The sequence below is a fragment of the Pelobates fuscus genome, chromosome 11 (genome assembly GCF_036172605.1).
Source record: "Pelobates fuscus isolate aPelFus1 chromosome 11, aPelFus1.pri, whole genome shotgun sequence".
Lineage (NCBI taxonomy): Eukaryota > Metazoa > Chordata > Amphibia > Anura > Pelobatidae > Pelobates > Pelobates fuscus.
The window spans coordinates 15,747,639-15,771,612 of NC_086327.1; the positions used below are offsets into that span (position 1 = coordinate 15,747,639).

Below are 23,974 nucleotides of genomic sequence, written 5' to 3' on the forward strand. Positions count from 1 at the left end.
AATCAAATAAGGTGGGAGTGAGGCAGAGCTGGAGGAGAGAGTAGAGTGCTGCCCTTTAGGAGAGAGCAAGAGACAGGTATGTGAGGTAGAGGCTACTCTGGGAGGCCATAAGCTTTCCTAAAGAGATGGGTTTTAAGGCACTTCTTATATGATTGAAGTCTAGGGGAGAGTCTGATGGCAGTAGGTAGGCTATTCCATAGGAAGGGCGTCCTGCAAGAGTTGGCCGTACGGGTACGAGCAGCGGACAGGAGAAGGTCACAGGCAGCATTCATTAGACTGTAGTGGGGTAATACGGCTTTTGGGAAGACCAATTAGGTAGGAGAGGGTTAGAATAATCAATGTGGGAAATTACAAAAGCATTGGCAAGCTGTTTAGTAGCATAGAAAGGGGCGGATGCGGACTATGTTTTTAGAGAAGGGGCGTAAATACAAATCAGTGAAGAAATATCACGGGGACAGAGTTGTTTAGAGCTTTTAGAGGTAAGGATTAGTACTGTATTTTTAATTGACTCCTATAGGGTACAGGAAGTCAGTGTAAGGATTGACAGAGGGATGAGGTGTGAGAAAAATCAACCTATATCCTAAAACTTGCATATTGCAGGTTAAAATGTTTCATTACAAAGTCTTGCAATGGGCGAATTGTATAACAAAATGTACATGCACTTCATTAAATGTTATTTAAAGGAACACTGTAATTGTAGTGGTAGACACCATCACCAAGAGCTTAAGATGGATAATTCAATTGGGTATCTGACTCCTATATTTAAAGTCATCCTGTGTCTATTGTGGGTGCAGGGTGTGTGTGTGTGTAATGCATTGTTTGGGATTAAATGTCAGTGTGCTCTCCTGTCTTGCTAATGCTTGCAATCAACTACTTGGGTTTGGCTGTGGAGCCTTTACAGCGCCACTTGTTGGTTGCTAGGATCTAGCAACAGCGATAGGGTCTTCCCCACCCCTTTATCATTGTGTTGTAATAACTTGCTGTGTGTTGTCTGCTATGATTTGACTGTTTGTATTTTTGAGTTGTCACAGCAATCTTTATGTAATTATCATATGGGCTAGTCCCAAGTAAAAATAAAGCTTTGGATGTTAGTTCCTTTTGGACCTTTTTGCTGGTCGTAGTATCCCTCTAGCCCTGGGATAAAGCAGGAGAGCTAGGCCTGAGAGCCGCAAGTGTCTTTTAAAGACGAGCTGCTTCCAGACAGGTTATAACATTGGATGTGGATACCTGTCTGGAAGCAGGGTTGCAGTGTATGAGGCAGAGGGGACGATACCAGCCTGGAAGTAGAGCTGCAGCTTGGTCGGCTGGAAAAGCTCCAGAGGGACCCCGTTCAAGCTTTAACGACTGGGACTGAAGCATTTCAGGGTTTTTGGTGCATAGTGTGCACCTTTTAAGACACGTATTTTGCATATATTTCGAGGTGTACATTGTATCCACACCTGCTTGTTACTTTTCAGCCTCCCCTGTTCTGTAAGATCCACTGGTACAAAACATTTTGCTAGGTCTGCAGTTTTAATACAGTCATTCTTTCATATATATATACCAGGATTAAAGGACACAAACTACTTTGCAATCACCATTTTTAAGAAATGATCATATTTTGATACAGATGTGTTAATAGTTATGTCTTAACCCTAAAATAGCAAAGTTCAGGAAGTTTACAGTCAATATATTAAAATACATACAACAGGGTTAAGGGTTTTATTATGCACCCATGCAAATGACCTCTTTCAGAAGCTGAGTATTCTGATCTAAATATAATGTAGGGCTACATAAACAACTTTGCAGTTGTGATCTTTCAGCTGGATTGTGATCCATGCATGCTGCATTGTACCAGCCAAGAATAATACAAGAAAAATGCAGTTTTTAAAATATCATATGATGGTGCAAGAGTCACTTTAACACATAGCAATATTAGTAGATGGCTCCCTAATTTGGTACTCTTATGTAGGATTGTCATTTAAATGGACACTATAAGTATCCAGACCACTTCAGCTCATTGTAGTGGCCTGGGTGCAGTGTCCCAGGTCCCTTAACTCTGCAAATGTAATTATTACAGGTTTTTAAGAAACTGTAATAATAACCTTTCATGGTTTACTCCACCGCTAAGAGACATTTGGTCGCAATGCATGAAGATTTCCAGCATCACACAAATCCCTATAGGAAAGCAATATATAATGCTTTCCTATGGGAAAATCCTAATGCAAGCGCCGCACATGCGCATTAGATCTCCCTTGCTAATTAACGTCGTCGGGAGAGAAGCGAAGGAATATCGGCGCTGATTTTTAACCCCTCCATGGTGGGGGAGGGGAACATGAAGGAGGGGGAAGCTATAGTGCCAGGAAAACAAGTTTCTTATCCTGGCACTATAGTTTCCCTTTAGGATTTTTTGATATCCTTAAATATACACAGTTAATAGACTTACCCATTTTTGTATATATAAATCGATGCACTGTTTGGGTTTGCATTTATGGTAATAATTTCATTGTTTACACTGTGTATATACACATTTTTTTTTTTTCCAAATCTGGGGAATTGATTTATCAGGATTCTGTTTAGGTTGCTGCATGTGCACATAAGTGACTTTTTGGGTGTTATTTGCACTTTTGAATATTCTTTGCGCCACTTTTTTTTTAATTTTTGAATGTTATTCTTAAATATGTCAATCCCATCCAGGGGCACCAGTTTAGGGTATTACTTAGCAGCTCACAATTAATAAATGCCGCTCTTTTTTCTGTGCTTTCAGCTGTTTAGAACTCCCTGATTTGGTACCCCTTATGTGGGCAGCTCTATTGAAACATACTAAACTTGGGAGCTATCTACTAAACACATGCAATCTCATGCACACATACAGACCTCTACATACTTATATGCACACACAATTTTTATTAGTTTTTTTTTTTTTTCCACCTACCTTTGTCTGGGACAGCTTGAGTGGATCATCTATCTCACTGTTCTCTTCCTGCACAGCTCCATCGGCTCCTTGTAGTGATCTGGGACCATTGGCGTCATATTCCGTCTAGAGCATCATTACAGGACACGGGTGGGAGCTGTGCGGGAAGAGCAGCGTGAGAGCCTAGCTCCTTCACCACGGCCTCACTCCATTTGGGCGGAGTAGGCAAATGCCCTGCAATTGGGCAAGTGCTTACTCTGCCTAACAAGACCCCCAAAAGCGTCAGGGAAGAGGTAACCCCCCTGGACCACTTTAGGGTTGTGCCGGCCCAACTTGGTGCTGGGTGCCCCATATATTTTTTTTCATGGGCATTTGTGTGTGAAGTTGTATGGTGTGGGCATTATATGGCCTGCACGACTGTAGGTTGCCGACTTCTGCTGTTAACTATTGCTGGTGCCTAGTGCTCTCTAACTCTGGTGGCTTCTACCTCTGAAAGGACAGAAGATGGTGCTAATTGCAGTTCAAGATAATGGGGGAGTAATGAACCTCTGAGATGCATGCACCGATATGGCTTTATTTGAAAGAAAATAATAATTTAGGGCCAATAATCTGTGGCATTTCAGGCTGACAACCTATACCAATATTCTGTACATCTACAGTTTTGAAAAAAGAAACACAAATCGGCCAGTAACAGAACATTTTGATTTGTTCTATTATTAAAAGGACACTGTAGACACTGTGTCTGCTTTATCTCATTAAACTGGTTATAGTGTCTGGAGATCCCTGGTACCATCATTTTATTCTGCATTAAATAGTTTTTAATGTTTTCATGCTGAATGCGAGTCGCTGGCAGCCTTCTGTGCTGCTTTGGCAAATGAGGAAGTATTAGCCTGAGCAGCAATGTGCTTCTGAGAGTCTCAGCCGACTGCTTTTAGCCAATCAGAGCTCCAACTGACGACATGAATGGGTAAGACCATAGACAGAATACATAGACGCCGCACGTCTATGGCATTGCGTGCTGAGCGGCGAGAAATGCGGGCGCCATCTTGGACCGGGCGCCGCTCTACTCAAGCTATTGAAGTACACTTGGAAAGTCCATCTCACAAAAGGTAAGTGAAGGACTTGGGGTACTTATAGTCCTTAATACCCCTGCACACATAGTCCTTAATACCTCTACCCCTGCACACATAGTCCTTAATACCTCTACCCCTGCACACATAGTCCTTAATACCTCTACCCTGCACACATAGTCCTTAATACCTCTACCCCTGCACACATAGTCCTTAATACCTCTACCCCTGCACACATAGTCCTTAATACCTCTACCCTGCACACATAGTCCTTAATACCTCTACCCCTGCACACATAGTCCTTAATACCTCTACCCCTGCACACATAGTCCTTAATACCTCTACCCCTGCACACATAGTCCTTAATACCTCTACCCTGCACACATAGTCCTTAATACCTCTACCCCTGCGCGCACACAGTCCTTAATACCTCTACCCCTGCGCGCACACAGTCCTTAATACCTCTACCCCTGCGCGCACACAGTCCTTCATACCTCTACCCCTGCGCGCACACAGTCCTTCATACCTCTACCCCTGCGCGCACACAGTCCTTCATACCTCTACCCCTGCGCGCACACAGTCCTTCATACCTCTACCCCTGCGCGCACACAGTCCTTCATACCTCTACCCCTGCGCGCACACAGTCCTTCATACCTCTACCCCTGCGCGCACACAGTCCTTCATACCTCTACCCCTGCGCGCACACAGTCCTTCATACCTCTACCCCTGCGCGCACACAGTCCTTCATACCTCTACCCCTGCGCGCACACAGTCCTTCATACCTCTACCCCTGCGCGCACACAGTCCTTCATACCTCTACCCCTGCGCGCACACAGTCCTTCATACCTCTACCCCTGCGCGCACACAGTCCTTCATACCTCTACCCCTGCGCACTATGGGTATTAAGGACTATAAGTGCCCCAAGTCCTTCACTTACCTTTTGTGAGATGGACTTTCCAAGTGTTAAATAGCTTGAGTAGCATGTCGCCCGCATTTCTCACCGCTCAGCACGCAATGCGGCGTCTACGTATTCTATGTCTATGGGTAAGACTACCAGGAAGCCACACCCCCAGAAGGGGCCATACTGTGGGTAGCCAGGGACCCTTATTAAGTGTTAAATGGCTTATGGTTTTATGGTTTATGGTTTAGCACTGAATGGAGGGACAGTGCCTGCGAACTACAGGCACTATAACAATTCAAAGAGATTAAATGGTTATAGTGACTACAGTGTCCCTTTAAATCATTCTTTTATTCAATGGTAAATGCACAAAATGTACATGCCAGTCAGATTTTGAATGTTTTAAATAATATGTACATTGTGTGTGTGTGTGTGTATGCAAAGGAGAGGGACATTACACTTCCTGGTTGTCCAGTATATTTGTGGAGTCTGTCAGAGGGTTTTACACTGAATTGGGGGCTCCTGAGACCCAGCACATGCTGTATTTCGGCAGCTCCTTTCTCCAACTCTCACGACCCTGGTGTGCCCATTTTAGAGGTGCTGCAGACTGTTTGCACTGTGCCTCCACCTGCACTATCGGCAATATTTGGTATCATTGAAGGCCGATACCGCTATTGCTAAAACTCTGCTGATAAATATTGGTCAGACCAATAATCGGTCGATCCCTATACTAGGGTATAAGGAACCATACCAGCCAACTGGCCATGGTTTATGTGAACAGTCCTTATAACTTGCACCTTATTGTGACATTTCCTACAGATGTTCTTACAGGATTAACAGCTTCTTGATGTGAGGTCTATGAAGTAATTGGCATCTGTCAGCCAGTCCTTTGACCATCCCATTATGCTCACTGAAATTGCATAGTATCTCCCATATTTTTTTTATTTTTATTTTTTTTAAAGTAGTTTAACAATTGACCACAGTGTAAATTAAGATATATATATATATATATATATATATATATATAATAATTTTTTTTTTTTAAATTCTTTTTTTTATTTTTTTTAAACAATGCAAAAATATTCAACAAAAAGGTACCTACGTGCTGCTGTCAACTCAAGCCCCTGTTGCTTTATCAGGGGTACAATACAAAATACAGGAAAAATTAGGATACACTGTGTGCACAAAGTGCTATAATATTGATTTATTAGGACACACAAAGGTGTAACAAGCGTTTTCGGGTTTCAACCCGTAATCATTGCAAATGGGCATTTGAAGTATGTATATCCATATTATGAGGCTATCCATAAAGAGTTACCTGGTATTCTGATAACATTGCTCAATTATAACCGCTTGTATTGATTTCCTCTGGTTCTTTGGTGTACTAATAAACAAGTACAGCAATATATAGAAAGAATATGGCTCTATCTGTTCTTCATTGATTTCTCTTAGTTGTTTAGCGATCAGGTGAGAGATTTGTTGCCTAGCACCACTAGGAGATAGTGCACTGATGGGTTTATGCAATTAACAGTGATAAAACAAATACAGCATTTAGAGAGGGGAAAAAACCCAGTTATAGGGAAAAAGCCTTGTTAGCAAAGGTTTGCAAATTGTATTTTCAACTTGCTTAGTAAATATACAAATATCAGCCCTAATATGTCTGTCAATTCAATAATTTAGCTTTTAGAGGAAGCAATAATGAATCCCGTGAAGGGACATAAAAAAAAAAAAAAAAAAATAGATCCATTTTAATTGTGTAATCAGATTGCATTGTTGATGTCTGCTAATTCGAATACAGATAGTGATTGTCAAAACCACTACAGCCCACTGCCACCTTACCTGGGTCCTCCCCTGCTCCCTGGTGATCCAACCTGGAAGCCTTGTCCATCACCATTCGTTGGCTTAGAACTAGCCTTTTGCACATCCTGTGTGCCAACAGAAAATGTTTTCTATAATTGGCATTAAAGGCTTTATAGAGTCCTGCAGCCACTAAATGAGTAGGACATACTAGTGGAGATTTACCAAGGCAGAATAGGAGCTAGTTTAGGGGCAAATTGCATTCTGTTGGTTTCCATCGTGATTGCTTCCTATGTAGTCATTTGCCCCAGAATACCGTTGATAAATCTCCCCTCTATTGTCTTAGAACACTTACTATATTTAATGTTAGATCAGCACTCAAAGTTAGGGCTCCATGCTGTAACACTGATCCTCAGTGGTTGGAACAGACCTGTCTTTTGCTTGGTCCCCGGCAGCTGCTAACCATTATTTACCATAGCAGTCCAGGGGACCCTCTGATACTGGTTTGAAAGAGCTGTCCCATGGCTAGATTGGATTGCGTGGAGGACCATAGATTAGCTCATCTTGTTGTCGCTCTGCACTGAAGTATTGTATTTGGATATAAAAAAGTCCCCTGGGTGTTACGATGAATGGTTTTTAAACACTGTTAGTAATGCATGCATACCGAGTCATGTCTAATCAGGAAGAATGACACCACTTCAGGATCTGTGTATCTATGCTTGACATTTTGAGTTTATAGATGTTATGGTCAATGAAAAACTCTCCTAGTTGGGCAATTTCGGGCCTGTAAGTTGAGGATCACTTTGAATTCCAAAACAATTTGCACTAAATAGCCCTGCAAGCATTCTGTGCGTATATGGGTTATTGACTGTTTCTGTAATCCTGTTGATTATTAGATAACTAAGAAGACTCTGATAGATGATTGATTGCTGCTAAATAATTTGTAGTGTATTGTATTACTCGTATGAGGTTAGTTTGTGTAAACTGTATAGTGTGGTGCTGCCCTCCAGTGGCTCCTATAATTCTCTGTTTAAAAGGTCAATCAACATTCTGATCTTGTACAATGACAAGCATTTATTTCATTAAGAATGTTTGAAAATGAGAAAAAAGCTGGAAAGCGCATCAATACAGAATATAGTGAGCGCTACACATTCCCCGTTCTAATTTTTGTTTGTGGTGAATGCTTGTTTGTTACATGCAAGCATCTTTCTGTCCACCAGAGGGAGCGTTTGTAGCCCAATGCCAGAACCTGCTATTTCTCTTCATTATTCGATTAAGATTTGACTTACATTCTCCTTATCTTTATTATGTCTAGATAGGGAGAAATTTGGAGGATTATGAAAGCAGAGGTGTTTCCCTTGTTCAACGTTGAAATGTTCTTTTGCCGCATGGCTCTGCGGCTGCAGGGAGGGAGCTATATTATCAGGCCATTCACTCCTGCTTCCTGGCATCAGCTCAAACACAAAGCGAATGTGTCCTTGGAATGTACTTCAATGTCCAGAGTGAATGAATGTTTAACCTCTGCCGCAGAAGCGAGGCATTATTTAATTCCCTCCATTACGCCTCTGCTATCATTTCTCTTTTATGCTAACACATTGAGTCACCCCACCACTGCTAAAGGGTTAACGTTTAGGGGATTTAATCCGTGTGCTGCTTGGGGAAAAAGGGCAAACATTGCAACCATGGGTGTTCCAGGTCTTCTTTTTTAGTAAAGGGTTAATAATCTTACTTTGTCATAACAATGCATGATAGCTTGAAGCTGTGGAATTTAGGAACCAGAATCTTTCATTTTCAGTCAGCCTTGTGCATTGAAACCCTTCATTTTGTAATACTAAAACCACTAAATGGCAGCCGTTTATAAACCTGACACTCTGTAAAAGGTCTCTTTCATTTGGCTGATGTCATCTGGTATAAAAACAAAACATGAATAGATTTTATTTTCAGTTCAGGAACCCGTATGTCAAAATCTTTACAAGCCAAGTCTTAGTTCGTTCAATAAAGATATATTTTGATTAGTAAATATGAGGGTATGTCTGCCAGATTCATCATAGTTTTCGGAGTACACATCTCTTATTCTAGCTGAAGGAGAAAACCTGTAAAATAGCTGGAACGTGGTATGTTGCAGAAGGGTTATTAGTTAACCAATCTTTCATGAGTGGTTTTATATCTTACCTGCAGCATATGGATTCTACATGCTGGAGGGCAGGACATCTAATGTACAGCTTGTTGGGGTGAAAAAGCTTTTATGTCTAGGAAAGTATAGCGATCTAGCAGCCCTGAATGGCGTATTGTGTCCCAGCTTGGAAAAGGCTAGTGATGTCATGGGTTTGTGGGATATTCTCATCATCCGAGGATTTTCATGATAGATTTTGTGGATGCTTATATCTGGGATCTCTGTGAGAGTTTTTGTCTAAGAATATGCCTGGATCTGTTTTTATTTTTAAGTGAATCTTTAGTGCTTCCGCTCTGGGTCACTACATTTCCCATGATGCACTAAATGTAATCCACAAACTCTGGTTAGCAGACATTATTCTGATTGGATAAGGAGACATGGTAGCCAATCTTAGTACAGCGTTGTTTTTAAATTTATCAGATGTTTACTTACTCTTGTCTCCTGTTGCTGCTCTAATTGCCAAATCCTGTGAATATTACTTTTCTTTGAGTATGTTTTATGTTTCACGTGAGACAGTTAATAAAGATTTAATAGCTAACTTCTAATGCAGTTCTGTATGATTTACATAAACAGTGTCTGTGTGTCACTCCTTGTATAATATAAATGTTGTATCGCTGAACACCCAATTTTCCTATTTCTAGGTAAGAGTAAGGCCCGACAAGACCGGAGTGGTAACTGATGGCGTCAAACATTCGATGAACCCTTTCTGTGAGATCGCAGTGGAAGAAGCTGTCCGACTAAAGGAAAAAAAGATTGTCAGCGAAATCATTGCTGTAAGCTGTGGGCCCCAGCAATGCCAGGTAACCACCCTAGTCTATTGTACTGAATACCGAGTTACATGTGGCCCCAAGTAGGGCAATTTACTACCCTAGTCTATATTACTGATTACTAAGCTACATGTGGACCCAGGTAGGGCCATTTACTACCTTAGTCCTTATTACTGATTGCTAAGCTACATGTGGACACAGGTAGGGCCATTAACTACCCTAGTCTATATTACTGATTACTAAGCTACATGTGGACCCAGGTAGGGCCATTTACTACCCTAGTCCATATTACTGATTACTAAGATACATGAGGACCCAGGTAGGGCCATTTACTACCCTAGTCCATATTACTGATTACTAAGATACATGAGGACCCAGGTAGGGCCATTTACTATCCTAGTCCATATAACTGATTACTAAGATACATGAGGACCCAGGTAGGGCCATTTACTATCCTAGTCCATATAACTGATTACTAAGATACATGAGGACCCAGGTAGGGCCATTTACTATCCTAGTCCATATTACTGATTACTAAGATACATAAGGACCCCTGTAATGCCTGATACCGATCCTAGTTTCTATTACTGAATACTAACTACCTGTGACTGAGCATACTCTATATTACTGAATACTAAGTTATCGGTGGCCCATCAGGTACTGACCCTGGTCTATATTACTGAATACCTTAGGGCCCAGCAATGTTGAGTACTGATTGTTACTGCATAATGTAAAATACTGAGGTACTTGTGTCCCACTAGCAAACATTCTAAGGGCAGATCTTTTCTATATTGTTGTCCTCTGTGGGAATTATGCACCACATCAGCAGATTTCTTTTTTTTTTTTTTTTAATTCCTTTTTCTTTTTTTTTTTTTTGTGTGCATAGAGAAGTATACAAGCTGATATTGATATTTTATGAGAGAAACAAACATCACAAACAATCCTAAAAACTGCCACTAAGCATCAAGAAATACTGCACAGTTTTGTGTTTAAAGGATCACTATAGGGTCAGGAACACAAACATGTATTGCTGGCCCTATAGTGCTAAACCCACCATTTAGGTGGCTTGCCCCCTACTAAACCTCACCTTATTTCCTGCACTGCCCAGGTCTGCTGGCACGGGCCCCGCCTCCTTGGTGACATCAGAATTACTGTTTTGTTTTTTTTGTTTTGTTTTTTTTGCCAATCCAATGGGCCGTTTCTCCATTTCAAGGACCATTTCAGTCTTGTAGGCCGCAAAATAATTTCAAACCGGACGTTGTGAAGATCATATTAGTATTTACATGTTTTTATATTATAAGCAATGATTATATGTACGTAAAACACTCCAATTGTCGAGAAGAATACAAATCGGAATCCCATTACTTTAAAAATACAGCCAGCTCACACACCTGTCGGGGGCGGCCAGGACGCTCACACGGTCGTCTGAAACGCACACCATGACAATGGTAGAGACTACACTCAAGGTAATTCACTAAACTTGGAATTTTTGCTAAATCTCAATGGCAAAGTTGAAGCAAAAACACACATGTTCGGATCATGGCAAAGTTAGAGAATATTTTCAGATCCGCTTTTTTTTTTTCCATTCAGATATAATTTGTGGAAATGAGTGGACGGCGGGAGAAGAAAAGAGAAAATTCTCCCCAAACTATATTATTGGCAATAGGGTTGGAGCCTGGATGGTGTCAAGTTTGCTGATCATTCTAAAACCCAGTGAAGTTTGAAATAAAAATGTCCCAGTGCGATAAACCACCCCTTTACAAAAAGCTCTAGTTGATACTTAGCTTTGAGCCTTTATGAAATGACTGAATGATAATCAAATATTATGTATGGGTTGTTTGGATAATTTAATGACAATTAAGAGATTTTGATCAAAACCGATTTATTTATTTTTTTTTTGTAAAATTCACCTTGGTCAGAATGCAGCTGGATTTCAATTCAAACATAGGTTTATTCTGTAATTTGTATTTATTAATTTTTTTTAATAGTGCTACACCCCAAACTGAAAAATGCAACCCAACAGGAAGTTTAAGGAAGTATTGACAAAACCTGCAGAAAGTAATCTGCTGTTTTTCAGCTCTCTGGCACTGAAAAGGTAAAGCCATTACCAACCAATTCAGCCGAAGCTATTACTCCTCCTGAGCAGGGACCATCGGCTGTGATTGCTGCAGTTTCCTGGGGGAATAGGTTAAATGCAGAGCAGGACAGGTGCTATGAGAAAAGCCACTCTCCTAAAGTGCTGGCCTTGTGTATGACCGAGACACACTGTCACACACTTAAACTAAGCAATTCTTCAATGTGAGCTGTTTTTATTATACCTGGTATATCGCACCATGCAGCCACAGGTGATTGGGAAGATCAATCTGTCTGCATTTGGCATTATGGAGCTCAGCCCCTAATACTATCCGTACTGTGGATATTTGTTTATTAAGCGGTCAATAGATTTACTAACATACAAAATGTAAAGCCAATTCTGATGATAAAAATATTTCAACATGTGCCTGTAGGCCACCAATAACATTCAGTGCAAGTGAACGAAACCTACAATTCTCAAACTGGCTTCCAGACTCACAGGATGTCCTGATATGCAAATGAGGAAGCTAAATGTAGATACATCTGCATTACACTACTGCTTTTTTTTTTTTTAATGTTCAGATAATTAGCCTATTTATTAATTTAGATAATTGATAAGGTGAGGTTACTCACAATTGTGTGCAAGCTCAGTAAGTCTCATTAAAGGCCTTTTTCATGTGCAGTAAATTTCTTCTATAGTTTCTAGTACCAATGCGCCAAAGTCTCATTCACTTTAAGGCACCCTCTAAACACCAGACCACTACACTAGTCGTGGACTCCTTGACGGAGCTTTGAGCTATAGTATAAAATACTGTTTTATCCCTTTAATACACTTGTTTTACTGCAGGAACATAACCATGGCACCACGACCACTTCAATAAGCGGACTTTGGTATGATGCCTTTAGTGCCCCTTCAAGCCAACATTTTACACTTGACTTCCATTGCACTAAAATATTGTGCTTTGTAATTGCCATTAAACCGTTTGTTTTTGCTATTTTATACCTTTTTTACGAATTACTGCAGGATCATAATAATATGTTCCTTCAGACTATAACAAAATAAATGTGGATATGTAGAAAGTCCATTGACTAAAGCCAAATAAAACCTTTGCCAGCACTTATTTTGAGATAAAATGCATAGCATTTCCAACGTTGTTGCAGTCTAGTCCATCAATCTGGCTTCCTTTTTAAGTGAGCTTCGTCTTTAAATCTTTGCATCAAATATTGGTTATATTTTTAATGGTATAGTTCTGGCAACCGGAGATTCCAGGGGTCAGTCTATTTAATGCGCTTTTGGCTTGTAAATTGCCATTCAATGAGTTACATTTGCCCAGGGAAAAACAAAGGCAGCGTGTCCTTCCAGTTGCACAGGAATCTGTAGCATAAGCTAATTTAATCTTGCCTCCACAGTAATGTTCTTTTAAACATGCTCCGGGGCCTGTTTCGCTACCTGGGGTTTGAAAATGAACCTAGCTGTCACATCGCCTGAGAAATGCTATGTCCCAGCAGCCGTAGTAAAAGGCATTCGGGAGAGCAGGGGGTAGAGGAAGGGAGGGGAGCCCTGTCACTTCTCGTTATAGTAAAAGACCGTACAAGCTCCCTGGCGCAGGAGCCGGGCAGTAATTGGAGTTATTGATGGCTTTGTCTGTGTATCAGTCAGAGAGACCTGCGAGACCTGGGGCTGGAGCCATTCGCTGCTAAAAGTGCAATACGAAGACGCAAGACACATTGCACACAGTTTTACTACATATTAATCACAGATTTCTCACTTGGCTGAACCAACCCTAAGGTTTTAACCATGTAATTTGCTGTGCCTTGACAATCCCTCTGGCACTCCGGGGGTTAAATGACCTACACATTGTACTATACATGGACACACTTTGCAGAGGCATGCAGTGCATACAGCAAATGCATGGATCACATTAATACAATAGTTAAAGGGGTCAAAAAGCCCCCCCCCCCCCCCCCCCCTGTCCTTTCTTTAAATGTGTGGGATCAACAAAGGAAATTGGGATTCACACCTGCTGCTGGATTTCATAGATGCCTTATCAGAGCATACATGCTAACACTCCATGTGAACAGCGCAGGAGGTGTGGCCTAGTCTGCTTTGGGTGCTGAGTGCCAGTCTCTGTTTAATCTGTGCTGCGCTGCGCATGTTTAATAGGCTCACGAGTCTAACTGTGTGGATATATTTAACATTTCTTATATTTAACATGTCTCCCTGGACCAAAATCACTTCTTCGTGTTGACAGACAGCTTATGAAAAACGCTGCCCTGTGGTATGCAGCATTTATATTCTACATGATTACTTAACGCTTAGTGACTGAAACCATCAATCTAAATGCCATAACCACTTTACACGCAAATCTTATCTTATGTTTCAGACAACTTTGGGAGTGGAAAAGGCAGTAAATAGGCCATTGAGTGGTGGCAATGAGGAGGGCAAGTGGTCCATAAAGGAAGCGTGTATTTGTGTTTTACCTTTTGGGTACAGGGCGCAGTGCGAGGCATTGCATGCTGGGATCGTTTCCATGGTCTCCCCAGACGTGGAATATGAGAACATGGTATGGCGAGACTGAAGCCCAAATACGTCAGTCAGTCAACCTGGATCTGTTGGGAGGTACGCTAGAGTATATTAATATTTTGCAGATTGCTGTATCTACCTGCTCTCTTCCAGACATCCAAGGTGGAATTCACACTGTAAATGTGGAATGGATTAAAGATACTCTGATTAAACAGAAATGACAAGACTTGAATATTGGTGTGTAATCATATCGAATGTCAAGGTTTATATATTACACACAGGTCTGTTCAATACGCCGTGAATAGAAAAAGGCACAACATTATTAAATTTGTTGTTCAGCAGGGACCAAATATATTGATTTCATGAGCAGTGCTACTGTCTCCGTAAGATACATTAGTTCTCCCCTCGTTTTGGGAATCTTTTGTTTTCCAGCTTTCCTGTGACCCTCTACCTTCCCAGTACCCTGAGCTCATTTCAACATGTGTACATTTCATACAGGATCAATGTGCTTTTTGCTTGGATTTTGATGATCTCAACCAAACCAAACTCCCTGTTGGTTCAGATCCATTAACAATCAGACCAGCCGTCAGCCTCCAAAGTACAATGTGAGTGTACTCAGTACTCTGCATCACTTCTGATACCACCGAGAGAACCAGATTGATGTCCGATTGGGTATACTATGTCAATAACCACTGTCCCAATAAAAAATATGTAAAAAAATTTAAAAGTGTGTGTGTGTGTATGGATCTGTCTTTTTTAAGCAGCTTTCTGATCTAACGTTTAAATTAGGATGCTACTTGACTAATCCTAACGTCCATATTTTGTTAAGTGGGAGGCGAGCATATTGAGACTGGGAGCAATTTTGTTTAAGCAAATGTACAGATCAACAAAGCTAGTATTGTAAACTTGCTTCATTCACTCCCAAGCTCGCCATCTGTTCTTGTGCGCAAAAACCAAGATAGAAAACTACCGTAATTTGCAAAGGTTTCATTTTTTTCTAAAGTTCTAATAAACAGTCGATCCTTTTGCATAATTGATAGACGTTTGCAATAATTCTCACACTAAGCAAAAACATATGGTGCATGTTTAGTAAGTTTCTTTATAGACATATTACGCTAGCAAAGGTCCAGTACCTATTCTCAAAGTCTCTTTATAAAGACCACATGCTCAATGGCTATCAACTTACTGAGTGTTCTATTCACTTCTGTGAATGCGACCACACACGTGCACTGCTTCTGTCCAGTTCCTTCACAATAAGCTGGGAAGGAGCGTGTCAGTAGAGGTGGGAACTGACGTAGTGTGCGCCTGTCATGTTGACTTACCATACAAAACCTTTGACAGGCAGGGCAAGACGTTCAGCTGTGATCCTCTAGAATGTAAGCTCATTGAGCAGGGCCCTCCACCTCTCTGTTCCTGTACGTCCAGTTGTCTGGTTACAATTACATGTCTGTTAGTCCACCCATTGTACAGCGCTACGGAATCTGATGGCGCTATATTAATAATAAAATAATAATAATGTGAATAGTGGGTTGGTTTATGGCTGTAGAGATCTTTCATTTTTTCTGGTTCATTGCAGTTACAAGGAGTTGTGTGCAGGGGGAAGGGTCAGGAGACCTGCATAACCCCTGCAATTAGCTAATGAACTGCCAAGGAGCTCTGAGGAATGCCAAAGCAGCTCCGTGTCAATGCAAATGTTCTGGTGGAGAGAATACGCAGCTCCCAGACTTTGTGCCAAAAACTGCTTATAACTGCAGCAGTTTACAAAAATGGCTGCAGCTATACAAACCTGCCCACTGGAACTCTGATATTAATGGAGGAATTCTCTTTATTCTTGGTCGTCCAAGAGCCTTCTCAATATTGCGTGTAACATGTACGCAAAGACTGACTGATTAGTCCTGCTCTTCGGAGGGCCGAAGCCACAGTCTGATGTCAGGGTTCAGTCTGATAGAAACCACTTTTGAATCTTTGATAAGTTTTTTTGTGTTTGTCGAAATGTGTGTGCCTATTTATTCCATTAGAAAATAGGGAGTGCATCCTTGGCTATTTTGTCAGTTTAAGGGCCAGGCAGCTGTCTATCGTTGTTTATATACAAACCTGCCATTTGCTGCAAATCTCCAGGTTTAGCAGCCTATTACCTCTCTGGTAGCACCTTTGAGCTCACCTATAAACAGTAGTTGCCGATCCACTTTCTGTGTCAACAGGGACCTTGAGCTACAGCTATTAAAAAAAACAAAGTCCTATTTTATTAGCAAAATGGGAGACGCTCAGGGTTAGAATGGAGAGGAGAAAAGGTCAATTCACAAAGCTAAAACACATTTTAAAATCAAGTAGACCATTAAAAACACATTTCATTAAAAGTAAATGTGCAAAAGTAAGAATTCAAAGTGAATTTGACATTTAAGGCCAAAGAAGCCAGACTGGATAAATTATCTTAAGTCCGCTATGCTTCAAATGCAGATACTTTGGCTTTAAGTTCGAAGTTCACGTTGAATTCCCATTTTTAGTGAATAACCCTATTGGACTGAATACAGGATTGTTCTCAGCTCGTCCACTAGGTGGCTTTACTTGTATTGGAATTATGTTGTGAGCATTCTGATTTGGCTGTCGTATTACATGTATGTGCATCAGTTAATTCACACACACCATGCAAATTGTGTCATCCCTGGACATTGTAAGATACCAGAGATTAATATGAGAGTGAGCCAAAGTACATGTATAGCTTAATGGTCTATAACCTTATTGCAAGCATGATGTATAAACTGTTTTGAGTGAACTTACCTGCAGATGGTTCCTTCTTTAGCGATGATGGCGCAGCAATTCCTTGCCCGCAGCTACACCCTGTGATGTTGGTTCGACTGCATGCACAGCTGCTCTTGGCCTCCATGTTTCTAGATTTTTTTTTTTCTTTTCTTCATACTGTGTCAAAAATGTGAGCGTTTAATTATACATTTGATGGCAATTGGGTTTACCGTGGAATAAAATCAAAGCAGAATATGTAAAGTTTTGTGAATTGTAGTGAATTTTTAGAGTGAAAGCCTATTACTAAAATAATTGATGTGGGAAAAAACTGTTGTGCCTGCTGTAGTGGTTATGGTGTTTGTACTACCCTGGCACCAACACAATGTAATTTGTCACACCGTTTTTAGAAGGGTTTGATAACTTACCTGCGTCCTGCTGGACACCCGTACTGCAGCTTCTGCTTCCTGGATTCTCCCGCTGCGAAATCTCGTTGGCTCATCTGAGCAAAGCAGGTCACGCTCCACGCTCGGCCAATGAGCGCAGTCATGTACTGACCTTAATTTGCTGCAGAGGCACATCCACCTTGTCCTACCACGAAAGACCAGAAGTGGCACGGCGTCCTGAAGAAACAAAGGTAAGTTGTCAAACTGTTCTAAACTGGTTTGACAAATTACTCCAGAATGACGGTAAACTGTAGTGCTTATGGTGCCTGGAATGTTCCTTTAACCCCTTAAGGACCAAACTTCTGGAATAAAAGGGATTTATGACATGTCACACATGTCATGTGTCCTTAAGGGGTTAAGAGATCTATGCAGCACTTTTCCCATTGTAACTAAAGGACACGGGTTGGTGGCTTGTATTCACGAAACACCATTTTGTAAAGAAATGAAAATCGAATGGCAAAATTTAGATTGATATAGATTATATGGATGGACTATATTATGGATTATATGGGTGCACTAATGGCTGTAGTCACCGCTTTTTCCAGATTTTTGCAATGTAATTATCAGTTTGCTACAACGCAGTGTTGAGTGAATGAAACCCCTGTTTATTGAAGGAAACTCAACCAGAATGTAGCTGTAACTCTGGTTCAAAAACTAATCTTTAAAGCAATACTAACCTGACCCCAGCCACCCCCTTTATCTTGCAGCCGTGATGCCAGGTTTCAGCGCAGCATTGCCCTTTTTGCTGTGTATCAGCGTGCTGCCTTCTTACCCTGTCCGTCCTGGCCCCCCTCCTCACGTTATCCTCTCCTGATGGAGCCCAGATGAACATTGCCTCATTCGCAGGGTAAGCCCTTCCCCCCGCGGCTCATTCATGCCTGCAGTGCGTGCGGCTTCAGGATCCAATCCACAGACCTGTCAGTTCTGCTTTTCTGCTCTAGTAAATTTTGCCAAGACCCTTCCACACTTTGATTTAATTTTTTTTTTCTCTCTTCTGTTTATTAAATCTAAGCAGGATGAAGGCACTTGCTAGTCATTACTGAAGCTCAAGCATTCCTATGACCCACACTGAAATCACTTTATCTTTCCCCTCTTAACATGGGCATTGCTAGAATGCTTCCTCCCCCTGACATTCACATGGGTCCAGATTGTGTGCTCAGCAAGCTGGGACTTCCACATTGTCTTTTGTTCTATTGATGGGTTCGTGAGGCTCCAACATATTCTGTAGAGTTGTACAATGACTTGGGGATTTTCCCATTGTTTTTGTATCTAACTCTTGGATACATTTCTGGGATTGCTAACCATCTTGCACGGCAGCTACCTATGGACATTGCTTCATGGAGCTTTTGCTAGTAATATTCATAAAATTTTCATATGCCATTCACCTAACCCTCTAACCCTATTATGATTATGTGTGTGTGTGTGTGTGTGTGTGTGTATATATATATATATATATATATGTGTGTGTGTGTGTGTGTGTGTGTGTGTGTGTATGTATATGTATGTATGTATGTATATATATATATGTGTGTGTGTGTGTGTGTGTATATATATATATATATATATATATATATATATATATATATATATATATATATATATTTTTTTTTTTTCTTTTTCCCTCCTTCATTTCTTTCTCCTGTTACTTATTGACAAGCCCACAACGCTTCCCCAAATGTTTATTCTCCCACCCCCCTGCTTGCAAGATGCTGGTTTCTTGCTTTCTGTGTACAATGTGCCAGGACAGTGAGCCCATTAGTACGTTTCACGTTCAGGCTTTTTGTTTCCGAAGCTGCACCAATCAATGGCCGTGCATTATTTCCTTGGCACTTCTGGGGTTTTGGTACATTCCTGTGGAATTTGCAGCTAAGCAGAGTTATCGAGACTGATTACCAAGGCTGCCGCTGAGATGTTTTATGCTGCACCCTCCCCTCCCCCCCCACACTCTCCTCGTGACCTGGAATATTTATCTTCCCTTTCCTAAAGCACAAACATTGTGAAAATATTCCATTTTAGAGATTATGAAAATATTTTGTTGCTGTATACATTGCTAGATCTCCATAACACATAGCAGAACAAAATTTCTAGGACTGAATCTACAGTTCAGCCCATAAATACTTTGTCCGTGACACTCGTCTTGGCATTTCTGACTCTGTTGTCCAGCACCTTTTGGTTTTGGAAGGAAACCGTATGAGAGTAAGGTGCAGGCTATTGGCTAACATTTCAGGAGATTTTCACCTTAAGCCATGAATCACGTAGGACTTTTTACATTTTAGTCATTTAATTTCAAATCCAGTGTCCCACGAAGCACAGTGCCAAATCGCATAACTCGTGTCTGCATATATTACACCAAATAAATTGGTACATTGATCGGTCGTACTTTATGTACTGCTACGGACTACTGGACCACTTGTTTTTTTCTTTGTGCTGTGAAAGTCTTGTTATTCGACCGTTTAGAGTGATTGTTAACCTATTGGTACTTGTCACAGTCTTGGTGTTCTGCTATGGTGGCTTAGTCAAAGTTCTGCTAAGCCAAAACATTGCCAGTTTGTGGAACACTTTAAATCTAATGATTGACTTTTATGCTGCGATTGCCATTTACTTCAGATCATGGCTGCTGACGTGCAAATGTGCGTGAGGTCACTTGACAGAACATGGCTTCATATTTGCAACCTGCTTTCAAGCAAACTTCTAACTAAAATAGAATGTCTACATGTTGTAATAATTCAGGATGCACGCATGCCTCTGGTAAACCTGTTATGGTTTAGTTGGTTTTACATGCATCGGTGCACACCGCAAAAGCATACTGCAAGGACTCGAAATGCTCACATGGTTCTGTAAGAGTGGGCTAACTCACGGTCCACAGCACAAATCAGGAAACCTATGACATTTAAGTTGTACTTTTGCTATCGGGTTTGGTAGCATTATCAAAGAGTTGTAGGGTTATTCACTTAATCAGTGTTTCCCATAACAGTCCAGGATTAGGGGATTACCAAGTTCTGTCTAAAGTGTTTTTAGAAAGAGGGGAGAAAAAAAAAACGTCCTAGACATAACTGGGTAATCCCTAAATCCTGGACTGGTTTGGGAACCACTGCAATAAATTGTGAGTTGTTGGAAATTCATTAAAGGACCACTCTAGTGCCAGGAAAACATACTCGTTTTCCTGGCACTAGAGTACCCTGAGGGTGCCCCCACCCTCAGGGACCCCCTCCCGCCGGGCTCTGGAGAGAGGAAGGGGTTAAACTTACCTCTTTTTCCAGCGCCGGGCGGGGAGCTTTCCTCCTCTCCATCTTGATCGCGACGTCATCGGCTGAATGCGCATGCGCGGCAGGAGCCGCGCTCGCATTCAGCCGGTCGCATAGGAAAGCATTTACAATGCTTTCCTATGGACGCTTGCGTGCTCTCAATGTGATTTTCACAGTGAGAAGCACGCAAGCGCCTCTAGCGGCTGTCAATGAGACAGCCACTAGAGGATTTGGAGGCTGGATTAACCCTCATTATAAACATAGCAGTTTCTCTGAAACTGCTATGTTTATAAAAAAAAAGGGTTAATCCTAGAGGTACCTGGCACCCAGACCACTTCATTAAGCTGAAGTCGTCTGGGTGCCTAGAGTGGTCCTTTAAGATAGTCTTTCATAAATGGCTATTTTGACCTTAAATTAGATTTTCCGGTGAATCCTGGAGAACATAAAGTCTAATGAACAATTATGTACTTTTGAAAAAATATATATTTTATAACTTGAAGCCAAAAACAACATGTTTAGGAATGTTGGTCTGTTTTTAATCAATTTAAAGCAAAATGAACGAGAGTATTGCTTCAGCAAGACTTCATAAGCATCAAATAATCTCATTGCTGTGTCAACCATGTAAAAATGGATTCATGGTGTGGATGTAAAATATGTGCGTAAGCCCCTCCTCCGCTCCCCTTTATATAACCCCCTTCTTATGTTGTCATCCGTGTAGTTTACAGATTTTATAAAAGTTCAAAATTCAGGGTGTATGGTTTTAAATACCTGTATAGTTTCCACTTCTCGGCCAAGCAATTCCAAGTCTCACTTAATTTAAAGATAAATTGTGACATGAATTGTTGTTCTCTGGTTCTATTCTATTGTACACGTATGGGTCCATCTGATCTCACACTGCTCTCTCTGTTCTCAGGAAACTATCCGGACAGCACTGGCAATGGGGGCAGACCGTGGTGTTCATGTGGATGTGTCTGCAAAGGACGCTGAAAGCCTTGGACCCTTTCAGGTCTCGAAGATCATTGCTGCTCTGGTCAAGAAGGAAAATGTCAACCTTGTGCTTCTGGGAAAGCAAGTAAGGCTCAATGAATGCCATTCTCGGTTATTTTGCCTAGTACCACTACCTGTGTTTTCCCCTAGAGGCCGCTCTTGGCATTACTGTACATATGTGTAGGTTAGTGGATAGAGCCTCACGTGCAATAATTGTGTGCGGTTACAGGTCAGTTTGCACTGAAGGCACCCCAGTGCTGTCATTGACTATCATCAGAGCTTTGGAATTTGCAGCAAATAATGAAATTCGAAGAAAACTTTTTTTTTTTCCTCCTTTTACAGACTTTTTCTTACAATACGTGATCGATAACCCATTAGGAGGTTTATTCACTAAACACTGTATTGCTAAATTTAGGCAGAACAGAATTTTTCAAAATGTCCTGTTTTAGCCTAAACATTGCAGTTTGTTTTTATATTCACTTTAGTGCAATGTTTAGTGAATAAGTCCTCAGTGATATCGGAGTTCTTGGAATCCCAAGTATTGGGTTTCCATTCCATCTTATTAGATCACTTCACAAAAGCAATAAAAGAGCATACTATTTTATAGTAAAGTAGTGTGATTTTCACATTCACACGATTTCTCATTCACTTTAAAACATTACATGCATGATCTCTGTAAATTAATTTTATAGGAAACTATATCCTAATAGGGTGACACTTCCTCATACAGATCGAAGGCAATGGGATGAAACCAATAATTATTTTTTTTGCTAAAAGCATTTATTTGGTAACATGCAGAAAGAAAAGCTAATCCGGATGATTCAATGCATGATGTTCAGATACATTTATTGTACTTTTGTAGCCTGGAGTGTCTCTTTAACTTGTCGTCATTGTAGCAGATTGTCCACAAGGACCGTGACATAGACTTTATTACCTCTGGAAAATCTGAAAATGAATCAATGCTTCCGTCGGGTCACGGACCTTTGCAGTAGCTGATGCGGATAGGTCGCTAGTGATCACTGTATCGCACTAATACAATCTTCTTTGCAGCCAGACTCTGACACGTTTGGTAGTCTTCCAGAGACCTTGAGAACTCCTAAAACACAATACTAAAGCAATGAGAGTGTCACCTTGAAAGGATCTGTAAACAAGTGAGAGAAACATTATATTCTAGGATTGCCAGCAGAGCATACGAGCAAATACATACATCAATGTAGGTTTTTTGTTTTTGTTTTTTATTAAAGGTCCTCATTGTCATTTGCAACATGTAACACTTTGCCTTGTGTAATTTGGGGACATTATCAGAGATCCAGTCCGCTCATCTGACCATAAGAAACTCCTAACTTTTATGTCTTTATGTTTGTTTTTGTAAAGTTCATTGAGTATCACAGGGAGAAATGCGCTATACAAATTGCTAATTATTATTTTATTGTTATTATTCCTGTCCCTGGCGATGTGTGATATTGTGATATATAGAAAAATAAATCTATGTAAAAAAATCAGTGATAAGGGAAGCAAATTTTCTTTTTTTCTTCTCTTAAATGAAAACTGGGTAATGCTGTAAAACAATGTTTTCTCTAGAATTGGTGAAGCAAACCAGGACTAGATTTGAATGTTTAAATGCTGCTTCATTACCCATAGCTGCACACTGAAAGTCATCGGTTAACTGACTGTGGATGAAGTGAGCATTCATAGAAGTCTCTGCATACATTCACATTGCAATTATTCTTTGTCAACCTTTTTAGACTTGATAGGTGAAGGAGTAGTACAGCATATGCATTTTTAAGGGGTAATTTTAACCTGTGCAGGGAGCCAATTTGAAGCACATAGTCAGCCTATGTCAGTGGCTCTCATTTTTATATGTGAAATGTAAAGAGAACCCCATGTATTGTCTCAACCTCATTTGTTTGGATCAGCGTTTCAAATATCACAATCAGTTAGGAAAACGTAAAATATATATTTTAATTGTTTTTTTTTAATTTACATAAACTCTAATGTTGACAAACTAAATTGAGGCTTCTGTCCTTAGTACAGAACAAGGGCTTGTAGTACAAGTCTAAAGATTAGGTCATTTCACTGTTAAAGGGACACTATAGGCAACAAAACAACTTTAGCTTAATGAAGCAGTTTTAGTGTATAGATTATATATCTGCAGTCTCACTGCTCAATTTTTTGCCATTTAGGAGTTAAATCACTTGTATTTCTTTTTATGCAGCCCTAACCACACCTCCCCTGGCTGTGACTGACGCAGCATGAATGGGAAAAATTGTTTCATTTTCAATCAGATGTTAAAGGGACACTATAGTTACCAGAACAACTACAGCTTAATGGCCACTGGAGGTGCTTCCAGGGGCAGTGCTGCACA

At 40.7% G+C, this 23,974-nt stretch overlaps 1 protein-coding gene across 1 annotated transcript in view; it reads left to right on the forward strand.

Moving 5' to 3' along the window:
* ETFB (electron transfer flavoprotein subunit beta) overlaps window positions 1-23,974 on the forward strand; it is a 53,323-nt gene that overhangs the window by 6,803 nt on the left and 22,546 nt on the right. The window contains exons 2-3 of the mRNA XM_063436937.1: window positions 9,473-9,631; window positions 21,536-21,694. Of these exons, the coding sequence (XP_063293007.1) occupies window positions 9,473-9,631; window positions 21,536-21,694 (318 nt within the window). The remainder of the gene's footprint in view (window positions 1-9,472; window positions 9,632-21,535; window positions 21,695-23,974) is intronic.